This window comes from Drosophila tropicalis, unplaced genomic scaffold (genome assembly GCF_018151085.1).
Source record: "Drosophila tropicalis isolate 14030-0801.00 unplaced genomic scaffold, ASM1815108v1 contig_878, whole genome shotgun sequence".
NCBI lineage: Eukaryota > Metazoa > Arthropoda > Insecta > Diptera > Drosophilidae > Drosophila > Drosophila tropicalis.
The window spans coordinates 16291650-16304658 of record NW_027173374.1 but is presented as its reverse complement, the minus strand read 5'-3'; the positions used below and the strand labels follow the sequence as shown (position 1 = coordinate 16304658).

At 39.3% G+C, this 13009-nt stretch overlaps 1 protein-coding gene across 1 annotated transcript; it reads right to left on the bottom strand.

Moving 5' to 3' along the window:
- Positions 1 to 5472: 5472 nt before the first annotated feature.
- On the bottom strand, positions 5473 to 12557 carry hb (hunchback). The gene is made up of 2 exons (XM_068299677.1): positions 11924 to 12557; positions 5473 to 8218 (listed from the first exon to the last, which is right to left on the bottom strand). The coding sequence occupies exon 2, from the start codon at positions 8199 to 8201 to the stop codon at positions 5832 to 5834; it is 2370 nt and encodes a 789-aa protein (XP_068155778.1). The 5' UTR covers positions 8202 to 8218; positions 11924 to 12557; the 3' UTR covers positions 5473 to 5831.
- Between the last annotated feature and the right edge of the window lie 452 nt (positions 12558 to 13009).

The window sequence follows — 13009 nt, the reverse complement described above, 5'->3', positions numbered from 1 at the left end:
CAGCACCAGCACCTGCTTGGAAAGGCTTGGATGCCCTTGCATGAACAGCTGTTCAAGGACACAAGCCATTCTGTGGCCATTCCGGGGGGAAATTCAAAACCCCACATCCGCCCTTAGTCAACAGACATCAAAAAATATTTGATATGTGTGACAAGTTGTCCCAAATATTCTCATATGTATAGATATCATTTAACACCTGATATGTCGTTTTATGTTGTACGATTGTCTAATTGCTCACATTACATGCAAGACACATACATACGTAGATACCTATACCCTGTAGGTATCTCTCATTACGGCCTGACATTTGCACTTCTAACCTTACAAAAGACCAATAAGTCATACCCAAAACTCAAAGATGCCCAAAAATCTTTTCAAATTGAAAAGAATTAAAAAACACATGTTGCTAAAAAAGTATCGCTTACTTTTGCAAAGAAAATCCTACCTGTTTTTTACGTTTCACTTTTCTCCCTCTTTTTCTCTCTCTTTCATAGAGAACCCGCAAATATTTTTTCGATTCAGAATTTTTGCTAAATGTTTTTCTTTCTATTTTTTTTTTTTGCATCCCTTGTTGAGGGTGAGGAGGGGTAGTTGGTTTTTCTAACTCACCCTAATTTCCTATGTACGTTATTTTTTTTGGGTAGGTTTTGGCACATTTTTTGGGTTGATTTCCGTTTGTTTTTTGTGCGTTTTTGTTTTTTGTGATATTTTTATTGGTTATGATCGCATTTTTTGTTGGGAGGTTTTCTCTGGTAAATGCGTTAAATTATTGTTGGTTTTCCGATTGTGCAATAGGCGTTGTTTGACTTTTTAGCTTATGAGGCGAATGAATTTGATTGGTTTTCATAGGTAATCCATAAGTGTGATCTATAGGGGATAGAGGGATAAAAAATGGCAACTATGTGATCATCGACAGGGCTCAAGGGAAGGGAGAATCGATCTATCCGTAGAGATAAATCTAAAATATATAAAACAATACATCATGAGTTATTCATTCAATTGCATTTATTTAAATCCGCTAAACACGTTGATCAGGAATGCATATTTGCTGCATCTAGCATTGAGTCAATGGTATCCTTAACCCTTCGTTGCTTCGAACCAACTGCGTCCTCCAAGTTCATTTTGGTGGCCAAAATGTATGTAACTATCGTGTTCGGGAAAGGGAAAATAAAGGCGAAAAAACATACAAAATATATTGTCTATATACCGAACCGAAGAGATAGAAAAAACATCTGCCCCTGATGGCACTTTAGTTAACGAAAAATAACAATAGTTAAAAATATATGCAAGCGGCATGGAAAAAATATATGTGTATGTATGTATATATTTTGTTGTTGTCGAATGTCCAGCATCCGTTATAGAGAAAAAGGAAGTCGACAACAGCGTGTGCCCTATGTCTGTCGGTCCTGTGAGTATGTGTGTGTGTCGCTGCAACCCCCACACAGACATACACTTAACAGGCATTCTCAGGCCTTTAGTATTTGCACTAGACGGCACAAAGAGGAGAGGACAGCCGTTATATGTTGGATGTGGATTCATTTGGTCAGTTTGCTACATTTGCCGCTAACAAACAATAACAATTTTTTGTGTGTGGGTTAGATTTTTTTCTTTTTTTCTCAGTCTGACCTCCCCGCGCAGCCTTTCTCTTTAGATGTTTACTCAATCTACAGATGTCGCCCAAGTCAACAGAGTAATAATAGAGCCCTGGGAATGATCATCGTAAAATAGTCAACGGTGTCAAGTTAAAGAAATGAGTTGAATGAGCTTTTTACTTCTTGAATTTGAATCAAGTTTATTGTATTAGATTTTGAAATAAAAGAAAAATCTTATATGGAAGTTATATTTATAGATGGAATGGTTTGAGAATCTGGAAGAATTCAGTAAGACTTAGATATCTTTGAGCTATAAAGAGAAAACTTTGCTTTATAAACCGAACCGAATTAGACTTGCCATTTTATACATTCATATTGATCTAACCACCTGACATTGCTTTAAAAGGAAAACCATATGAATTTGTGGCTTCCCTTAATCATAATTTTGCTATTAACTTTATCCTTGTGGATCTACATAAGCAGCGGACAAAAATACATGAAAGTATTATTAAATACCATCGGCTGAGATATCCCACAGGGAACATAAAATGGGTTTTGGACAACAGTCAGCCACCCCCATGGCTAAGCACAAACAAAAACAGAGCTGGGAACGGGGGAAAAAGAGAAAAGTAGTGAGAAAAAGGAAAGAACTCAACCCAAAACCAACGCCATATTGAACATATTCAGACGGATCTGGCAGCCATTTTTAGAAGCAAGCTAAAAATAAGCCGAAAATGATTTAGGGAGTGGGATGACGAAAAGTGTTACAACGTTTTTCACTATTCACAAAATGGCAATAACGGAGTGCGGGTCGAAGGGCTTGGTGCAGAGAGAAGAGTAGTGCGTTTGTGTGTGTATGTATGTGCGAGTGAGTTTGATTAAAACACGCAAGGGTGCCATGCTGACGAGTTGTCTTGACCCCAGGCAGCATGCAGTAAATGATTAGCAACTCACCCCCTCTTGACCCACGGCTAGTCTGCTTACCCCTTATCAAACAGCCGACTCTCACATGGATCTCGATGAGCTGTTGATTGCCGCGGCGCCCACATCAAGAGAATCGAGAAAAAAATTTTGTTTTTGTTTTTCACTTTTATCTCTCATTTTTTCCACAACTTTACGCATTTTAATTTGGTGAAAATTTCTACTGACCAGCATCTGTGGGTAATTATGTTCGCTGATCCTGGCTGATCCTTTTGCCTCAAGCCAAACGTCATGTGCACACACACACACACAAACGTGCTCGGTTCTTATGGATATTCTCCTCGTTTTCTTCTTGTCGAATGGATGATAATTTATTTCTGTAAACAGTTTTCACTGGAATTGCGCAGAGTTTTTGACCAGTCCAACAGCTGACCTAAGTATCCTAGATTGAGGTAGGTGTAACGAATCCATAAATGAGCGGTGCTAACAAGCCAAAAAAAAAGGTTGAAATCATCAGCCAAGTTTTGGCATTTGTCTAAGTTATTACAAGAAATATCTACTTAGTTGAGACACGGATTCAATTGATTATAAAGCTAAGAACTGAGGACTAACCATCTTAGCTACAAAAAGGTATGAATAAAATAGTCGTGCTACTAACTTTCTGTTTGAAACTGACAAAGTAAAGTGCCAACTCCATAAAGTTTTCCTTCATACATGAAATATATGTCCATATGTATTTACATGTAAAAGGGACTCACGTCGGTTCTTGTAATCATTAAGTTACCGATATTAATTTACTTTATTATGAAAGCGTGCCAGACGCGTGTCTCAAACCAAAAAAACTCTTAATCAAAATCACAGGAAAATGAAATAAACACTCAAAAAACTATATAGGTACATTTCGGGAGATGGGGGCAGAGCAGAGACAAGAGAAAATTTGGACAATGTGAGAGACTCAACTGTTGACCAGCTGCTGAAAATGCGCATGCGCAACATGAAAAATGAAAATGAAAACCAAAATTACACCTTTCAAATGGTCAAGGAAGCAATTGAATATTCCTTTTACTCTCCGAAGATGCCCCACAGACCCTGGCTAGTTTGCACTTAACAATGCTTCCTCTGCCCAATTGTCTACTACGGAGACAAGGAACAACAACAACAACAATAACAAAAAACCAAATATAGAGAGAAAAAAAATATACAATACCGCAAGCCGAGATAAAAACTGGCAAACAAAAACCCATCGTTAGGTCGAGACAATAGAGTAAGTCCCTTCGTCCTTTGGTCCTTCTTCGTTTTTGTATTATATCCCGGATGATAAACATCTTTTTGACCTGGGCCTGCTGTCAGCCACAAGCCAAGCCAATCCGAGCCAAGTACAAGATCCCAATTCTTGTCTATTCGCAACTTAACTTTGCTCAAATGAGCAAGGAAACGAAAAGTAGATATGCAAAAATTTAATTTGCGATAAGATCTTTAAGGATCTAGACATAAAGAATAAATCTTATATACATTTTCAATTAACTTTGTGAACATAAGTTTTGAATGCAAATGGAATGTTACAAGAGAGGGCTAGAATTAAAATTTTAAATTTTCTTTGCCTCTATCAAGCCATAAATATCAATTATAATAATTTTTCTAATGAGGAAAAACGGCAATTAAATGAAAATTGTGAGACGAAGGAATTTGCTACCCCTGAAGCAAATGTATTATAAACACAATGAAATTTCTTCTTTTTTTACAAAATATTTTCCACCAATCACAAAGCAAGTTGGGAAAACTATTTATAAAACAGAAGTTTCCCTCCCTAAGCACGCGTCTGGCACAAGCGCCCCCAAAAACAGAGATCCCAACCGATCTCTCTCTTTTGCTCTCTCTCGGACACATGCCCTGCTGCGTCATCTTTATCCTACTTGCAGGCACTTCCCTCTTTACGCACGCTTCTCGATCCTCTCATGAGTTTTTCATTATTATATAATATTCCCTTCATACGCCGATGCGAATTGTGCGTTTTCACACTGGAAAAATGTCAATAATCGATCAATTCTGAAATTCTTGAACGACCTTTTGCGGAAAGATGGGAATGCTTTGAGGCTAATTTGTTTGCTTCGCCCGCACACAAATTTTGTTGGGTTTTTCTTTTCAATTTGATAGCGTGGCGGCTGCCATTTAGTCCATGATGGAGCAGTTTCTATACCAATGGAAGAGACAACTCCTCAAATATTCATATAATGTATAATAAATCATTAAGTGATGACAGTTGGCATTGGTCAGGGCAGCCATATGACTGGCTCTTTATGCTAGAAATTGATTTGGTTGATGTTGGTTTACCATAAGATCTCCCGATACCTCTAGAAATCAGCCAATTGCCAGTCTAAAACTCGTTGTAATATCATTTCTGTTTTATTATATAATTACATAAAAACATTTAAGTTAAACTTAGACTCTAGTCTATAACATATAGATTATACATACATCATACGCATACACACACATACACACACACAAGTATAACTATAACTTATGAAACATATTTGCACTGGGATTTGCAAATGCAGTATTCTAGAATTTCTAGATAAATGAAAAAGAATTTTGATTAATTTGCTCAGATGGACATGAGATTGCTTAAAAATCGGTTAAAATCTCTGGATTTGTACTTATTACTTTTGTCGCTTATCAAATATTGTCGTTCTGGCCGAAAGAGTGTTTTTTTTTGTAGTTGTTACTTTTTTGTTAATGAAAACGATAAAAAATAATAATTATATTTGAATAAATTGTATTTATTTATTGAATTTGTTTCAATTTAAATTTAAATACTAACAAAATACTGAGTATAGCCAAAAAAGATGTTTTCGACTTGATTTTTTGTGTTTTGTTTTTATACGACTAAATATATAATTTGTTAAAATTTATTCGAATATATATTTTAAACTAATTAATTATTAAATTGACTTTGGACTGTGTTTGTTTTGGTTGTTATTGTTGCTCATTTTTTAGTTTTATCTTACAAAATAATATTAATAATTAATGTGCAATTTGATGATAATGATTTTTTAAACCCTTGTCTAGGTTTTTAGTCGTAGAGTTGGGAGAATGAGAGAGAGAGAGAGAGAGAGAGAGAGTTTGTGTGTTGTATATAGGATAAGAGTTAATTGGAAATGAAACTTAAATATCTAGAATTAGTTAGGATCTTAAGGATCGTGGGGGACAATTTACAATTTTTGACAACGAAATAGAAAACTAAAATTACAAAAAATATTTACAATTCATTACAACATAGAAAAATTAATAAAGATAACAAAATACTCTTCCATTGGCCTAAGAGTGGGCATTGCGTGCCATGTGAACAAACAGGCCAACGGGTCCATCGCATTTCTCGCCGCACATGTTGCACTTGAAGACATCGTCGCAGCTGTGATAGCCCATGTGAATGGTGTACAGGACAGCATCCTTGAAGTAGATATCACAATATTTGCACTCGTAAATGGCTCCAGCAGCAGCGGGAATGGATGAGGAAGCTGCTGATGAGGAGGATGACGACGAGGTGGTAGCGGATACAGTGGAGGAGGAGGCAGAGTTAATGGGTGCCGAACTGGATGTGCTGCTGGCATTGGAACTATTCCCTGAACTGGACGCTGTGGAACTGGCACTAGTATTGGCTTGAGGTACATGATTGGTCTCCATGGATTCGTCGGCCGAACTAGTCCCCGAACAATGCTCATCGGGTAATTGCTTCAATCCACTTATCGGCGACGAAGCAGTGGGCATTACTTTCACTTGTTCGGGTGAGGATTGGGCAGCGGACTTTAACTGCAATAGGGTGTCCAATTTCAAGACACGTCCCTTTCGCCGCGAAGCGTTCGAGCTACTCATCAGAGGCGTTGCCTCATCTTCGGCCAGCTTCAAGTTCATGGCCATGGGCAAAGATTGTTGGTTTTGAAGTTGCTGCTGTTGTTGCTGGGGTGTTTGCCCTTCCTCCTTGACCGGTGTGCCCTGACTAAGATCCATGGCTGAGTCAACTGATTTGCGTTCAAAGTCATCTTGGTCTTGATCCTCCTCCTCGTTATCACTATTTTGAACTGGATGTTGCTGTTGGTGCTGTTGCTGCAGTTGCTCTCGCATACGTGGCGACAATTGAGCCAGGACGGCAGCCTGTTGCTGGGCAGCCAGCATTTGCAGATTAAGATTCCAGTAGGGAAAGAAAGCCATGTTGCGATTCTGTTGCAAGAGACTGGCCAGAGGTGGCAATAAATTGGCAGGCGCAGGTAACGCTGATGGGGCCTGCTCAACGCTGCCAACGCTTTTGGCTGGCGACGATGGCAGGGGCGGCAGAATAGGAGGAGTAACTGCGCCTCCACTCGATGCTGTGGGCGTCATAGGATAACCCTGCAGAGCAGCACTCAACTGACTGGGCGGTGTGGGCTGTGGTGCTGACTGTTGTTGCGGTGCAACGGATTGCTGCTGTGGAGCGACAGTGGCAATATTTGATTTTCTGCTGTTGCCTGAACCAATTCCACCACCTGATTTGCTCTTTGGGCCACGGCGTGTGCCGTAGACATCTATCACCAAGGAGGGATTGGGCGTTCCATCTTCATCGAGTACCATGCCGGGCTTGTGACCATATTTCCGCAAATGCAATTTAAAGCTATGACAATACTTGGTGGCATAATCACAATCCTGACAACGATACTGATACACCGAACTGTGCGACTTGCGATGTGAGTTCAGCATGGACTTGTTGACACAGGTATAGCTGCATTTGTCGCACTGGAAGGGCTTCTGGTTCTTGTGCTTCCTGGTGTGGTATTCCAAATGATGCTTGAACTCGGTGACGAACGGGCACTTTGAGCACTGAAGAATCTTGTCCGGTTTCATGTGGGTACGTGTATGTGCCCAGAAGTCCACTTTTGTGATGGCCACCACTCCGCAAGTCTTGCACTTGTAGTTCTTCATCTTGCCGTGCGAGTTGTAGATGGGCAAACGGATGGTGGTGTCATCATCCTCTGACTCGGCCATGTATTTCATGTCCTCGCTGGAATTCGAGATGAGATCGTGTTCCTTTTCAGGTTCTTGTGTAGATTTGGCTGGCGATTTGGGTGGCGTGACATCCATAGGAGGGGTCAAAGCCTGCAGCTTCTCGCCCGTGGCCGATGACGATCCTGAGCCTCCGGCTTGGGATGTGGCTGTGGGTGTGGGCTGAGGGCTAGGGCGCGCATAGAAATGCTGCATGGGATTGGGCAAACCGGGTGGCGTGAGTGGGTTGAAGCCACCCAGACCCAAATGATGATGATGGTGATGATGCTGCTGCTGCTGTTGGGCTGCTTGGAAATGTTGCTGATACTGCTGCTGTTGCAGCAACTGTTGCTGCAATGTGGCCTCGTAATGGGGCAAACTGTTTTGATCATTTTGGCTGGGTGATGGAGTCATGGCGCACATGGTATCCATGGGTTGATGGTGCTGCTGCTGCTGCTGTTTGAGATACTGTTCCAATTGTGTGCTGGCCGAGATGGCGTTGGGTGGGGGTGAGGGCAGAGGGGATTGACGAGGACTGCTGCTGGTTAAGCTATTGCTGTCGTGAAGATGGTGTCCTGGCTCCTGTTTGATATTGGCAGCAAACATGGAGTTATACCAGGGATTGTGCTGCTCGTAGTTGGCACTTGCTGAAGTCGTGGTCTCCCAGTTCTGCATGATGAGGATGATGACGGCTGTAAATAGATAGACCAGAAGAGAGGATGATGAGGGGGTGATTTTCATTTAAGGCGCCTGCGTCAAGTTTATTCTTTCATTTCTTTTTTTGCATTTCTTTTTTGTTTTCGTTTTTCTTTTTTTTTTTTTGCGTTTTTGGTATTTTTATTTTTTCCACCCTTAAATCTCAGGGGGTGAGTTTGGTTTGAGTGACTTTTTTTGTTGGTGCCAACAAAATGGTGGCTCTGTATATATCCTCAACCTACCGTTTGTGGGCCGCTGTTTTATTTTTGCGTTTTAAATCAAACTGATTTAGTCGTATTTATATGTATATTCCAATATTTCGATTTCTGTGAATTTTCTCGATGGTCTCCTTTGCGCTGTTGTCTCGAATGTTACAAGCTCTCGACTGACTGAGGAATTGCAACAGGCTTTGGTTTATATATGTCTATGAGTCACTCAGGTAGCCCTGGGATAGCCGCGAGAGTAAGCACGCGTCAAGGGATTAGACGGAAAAAAAGGTGAGAGAGTCAGGTATGCGAGGTCGCGCGGTTGCAAGGATCATGGCTCGCGGATCAAAATCCATTCTGGATTATGCACAACAAAAATAACAACAACAAAAATGGATTGGATGATCCGGGAGCTTAACGCATATGCAGATTAGAAGAAAAACGAATTTTCCCTCAAGGGGAAATGGTGTCTAGGTTCAGTTTTTAGGTTTTCTATGGATTAAAGTTAGACTTGGGTAGGCCGCAGCACACATTTCGCGTTTACTTAAAATAATAAAAAGCAAAAAGGATTTAAGCAAATTATAGGATTATCCTAATAAAACGAAGACAGCAAGTAACCGAAATACTAGAGAAAGACAAAAACAAGGAGAAGGAGAGACAGAGACTACCCGATGACTGGTTGCACATGCACCTAAGAACTTGGCAAGACGTAAAATTTTTATTTTAACAAATTTTCTGTTTGGTTCTTTTTGTTTTAATGATGCCCATAACTTGTTCAATAATATTGTTCTTTTAATTTTTATTTATTTCTATTTTTAAAATTGGAAATGTCAAAAAATATCAAAATAAATGCATGTAGTATGAGAAATATATTAACTATGAACAATTAACTTTAAAGATATGAGTTGATTGTTCTTTTTTTACCCTTTAAATCGCGGAGATAACGGAACAAAACCGGAACTAAATTTGAGTAGCCTATCATACCTCCTTATGTAGGTACTTCTAACGGAATTCTAAAGTTGAGAAATAATAATTTTAATGACCCCTTATTACATCATTGAAATCGATCACTTTGATTTGCGTAGGATTGGAAAATGTTCGTATATTTTGTTGTTCTTTTTTTTTTTTGGTTGCCGCATTTTTGGCCAATTGTTTTGTGCATTTAAGTAAATATTATTAAAAACGCAAATCGAGAGTGAGGGAAGGTGAGTGGTAGGAGATGCCCCACTGGCAGCAGCTTATTCATAATTGATGGTACAGGAACACTTTCTGCCTATGTGCAATATGTGTGTATAATACAGAAATAAAGCTTCACAACTTGCATATTTATTTAGTTGATATTTTTTGAGAGAAACCGAAAAATTAATTGGCTTGTCAGTGTGTGTCTACGAGCGAGTGTGCGTGTGCGTGTGTGTGTGTGTGAGTGGGTAAAATGCATTCATTCGAATGGGCGAGCCAGGGGAAAACAAAGAGCTAAAACTTTCAACTTGGCGTAGTTTTTTGCATGCCCAAACCAAACCAACAAAGGCCAAGTGTAAAATTAATATTACACAGAGTATGATGAAGGATCGGGGCGATCGGTGGAGGCGGAGACTGGGATGGGTCTGGCGGGGTATGGTAAAGTGTGCTGGGAACAAGAATGGGGTTGGAGAAGGGGGCAAAATCGCCGAGTGCAAGGCAGGCAACCGAAACTGCAAAGTAAACTAAACATGTGCTAGTCGTTTTACGCCCCAAACCCCCCCTCCTGTCCATTGCACCCCTCCGCATCTAACCCTTGGCAACACCAGCACGTAAAAATATCATGAAAATGGCAAAAATGGAAAATCCGAAACGCAGAAAATGCGCCACAAAAAATGTTTTTGTTGAAAAATAGGAAAAACAACAAAAAAGGAGGCTATATATACATATATTTATATATGCATTTCTATGATGTAGCTGATGTGTATTATAAAAAAGAAAAATGTAGTGTAGCAGTTTTTAATATCCCCAAATGAATACCCTTTACCTACAAAATGTTAGGTACATAAACCTGTTCAGTTAACTCAGGGTCCACACACACGAGCTATGGTGGAATAGGACATCGGAAATGTTTTTACTCTGATTTGTTTAATTTTAGTTTTTATCATCTTTCAATGCCATTCGGTTCAAAAATAAATACCTATTTTTGTATTGAAATAACGACTTCTTAAATCGAACAAAACCTCATGAACTCTTTTGTCAGAAAGCATTAAAAATCTGTCTCAGAATCTCATCTGCATCAACATCATCATCTGCATCCACATCCACCTCATCAACGATGTCCGTCATCTACACCGACCTGACAATCAAATTTTGTGTGCATTTTACAATTATTCGTTGTAAGATTCTTGCCAAAAAATACATGACTTAACAAAAGCAGAAACAGCAAAAAGCTAAAAGAAAAAAGGCATGTGCAGCAGAGAAAACAACGAGGAAAAAAAACTACAAAGAAAAAATCATTTTTGTTATATTTAAAATGCATTTTCTGTGGCAAGTGCCAAACAATTTGCCATTAAAAAATTGCCAACCGTTGACTTTGAATTATAGTTGAGTGTCTAAATTTAAATTATTAAAAAAAAGACACACACACACTCACCCAAGAAATGTTAAAAAAGAAGAGAAGCAGACGGAAGAGGCAGACGTGTGTATGTAACTAAGAAAAATAAAATAAAAAGAAAATGCAACATGCAAGTCGACATGTAAACAAATAAAATTAGCTAGCTGGCTGAAGGAGCGGAGCGAGTGTTTGGGGGGCAGTTAGCTGGGGCAAGGGGCGGGATGGGGAAAAGTGCATGCGGGATGCACGGGCCACAAAAAATACAAGTTCGCCCGTAGATCGGCCAAAAGCCAGACAGATTTTGAAATATTGTTTTAGAATTTTTAGCCGTTTGCATTTTTAGCGAAAGATTTGCATGAGGCTGTGTGTCTAACCACAAGTGTGTGTGTGTGTGTGTGTGTGTGTGTGTGTGTGTGTGTGCTGAGTGAGTGTGAGTACATGTAAGGTTAGATAGAAACCAAAGAAAGCCACTGATGAACTTGGAAAAAAAAGGATAGCAACTGGTTATATGTCCTTTAAACGTTTAGACTTTCAGCAAGGATTCTTTTCCAAAAAATCTAATAATGTTACGACACATATATATTGTGGAACTATCTGAAGATGAAAGGGTTCAAAATTATTATTTATCTTAACAATCTGTTAATATACCCTTTAATTACTTAATTAATTATATACCCAAATCGAAACTTATTAATAATTCTTTGTTGCTTTTCGGATGCCCCAACATTTTGTAATTTGTGCCATTTTCTGATTCAAATTTTTGGACTGGTTAGAGATGATTGTTTATTTATCAGCAAGTGCAAAATACTCCATATGCTTTTTTAAAAATTTACATTTCTCAAAACTATTTTGAAGGTTATCCTGCAGTTATTTGTTTATAGATTGAATTTTAATTATTAATTGGAATAATATTTACATACCTTGGTACTGACTGGTACTGACTGACTAAGAAAATCGCCGAAAGAAACGAAGCAGCGGGGAGGACTTTCCCTTCTCGCACTTGGGGCTTCTTCTTCTCAATTTCTGTCTGTTTCCTTCTCTAGTTCTCTCTTTCTCTGTGTCTTTCTACACTTGACCGCGGCACCGTTAAGTTGAACACTTGCACATACACTTACACCCACCACACACAAACACACACACGCACACGCACACTGAGAAAATAGCGTGCGAAACGAACTAAAAAAGGAGGCGTGGGGTTCTGGGGTGGTTCCCGCTACTCCTGCTCCTTTTCGATTTTCTCGCCTTTTTTTGTGATGATTTTTTTTGCGCGAAATTCGCGCATGTGCGGAAAAGTGTGTTAGATGATAAAAAATGGTGTGTGTGTGTGTTTTCCGTTTGTTTTTTTTTTTTTTTTATATCTTTCTTTTTAAATTTCTCGATAACAAGCGCTGGCGGTTCTTTTTTGGAAAGTGTTTTTGTTTTTATTTCTTTTATTCTTGAAGCTTTATTTGTTGTTCGATTACATTTACGTTTCGTCCTTTCTCTTTAATGGCTGAAGTTCTGTTCTAGTCCGTGACGTTCGGCGTTATCGAGGCTCTGAGCACGACTGACAAAAATTCGTGCTCAGCTCTTGCTAGTCATAGCTGAAAATACGAAAACACAAAACAAAAAAAACACACACAAGCACACAAATGAAAGAACAACAACAAAAAATCTACTACTAAAATGGCTCAAAATCTCGAAACTCAATTGCAAAGCAGAAAAACAAATGCCAAATGCACCGTACAAAAGATATACAGGGCACAAGAGACACACGAACGAGAGCCACGTAAATAACTCAGTTACAAGAGAGGAAAAACTCACTCAATTCGTTCGGCTGCTGTTGTAAGCAAAAGCAAGAAAATAAAACTCAAATTTGTTGTTGTGCGGGTGCAAAATAAATCCCATCCCCCCAAATAATGGCAGGAGCCATACATCCCCCATGCTCAAACTGGTCTCTCTCTCTCACTCTGTAGTTTCCATCATCTCACACAGACCGACCTTCTCGCTCTCTCTCTCTCTCTCTG

Bases quoted from the DNA above. Each gene is read 5' to 3' on its own strand.
- hb (XM_068299677.1), bottom strand. From the start codon at position 8,201: ATGCAGAACTGGGAGACCACGACTTCAGCAAGTGCCAACTACGAGCAG.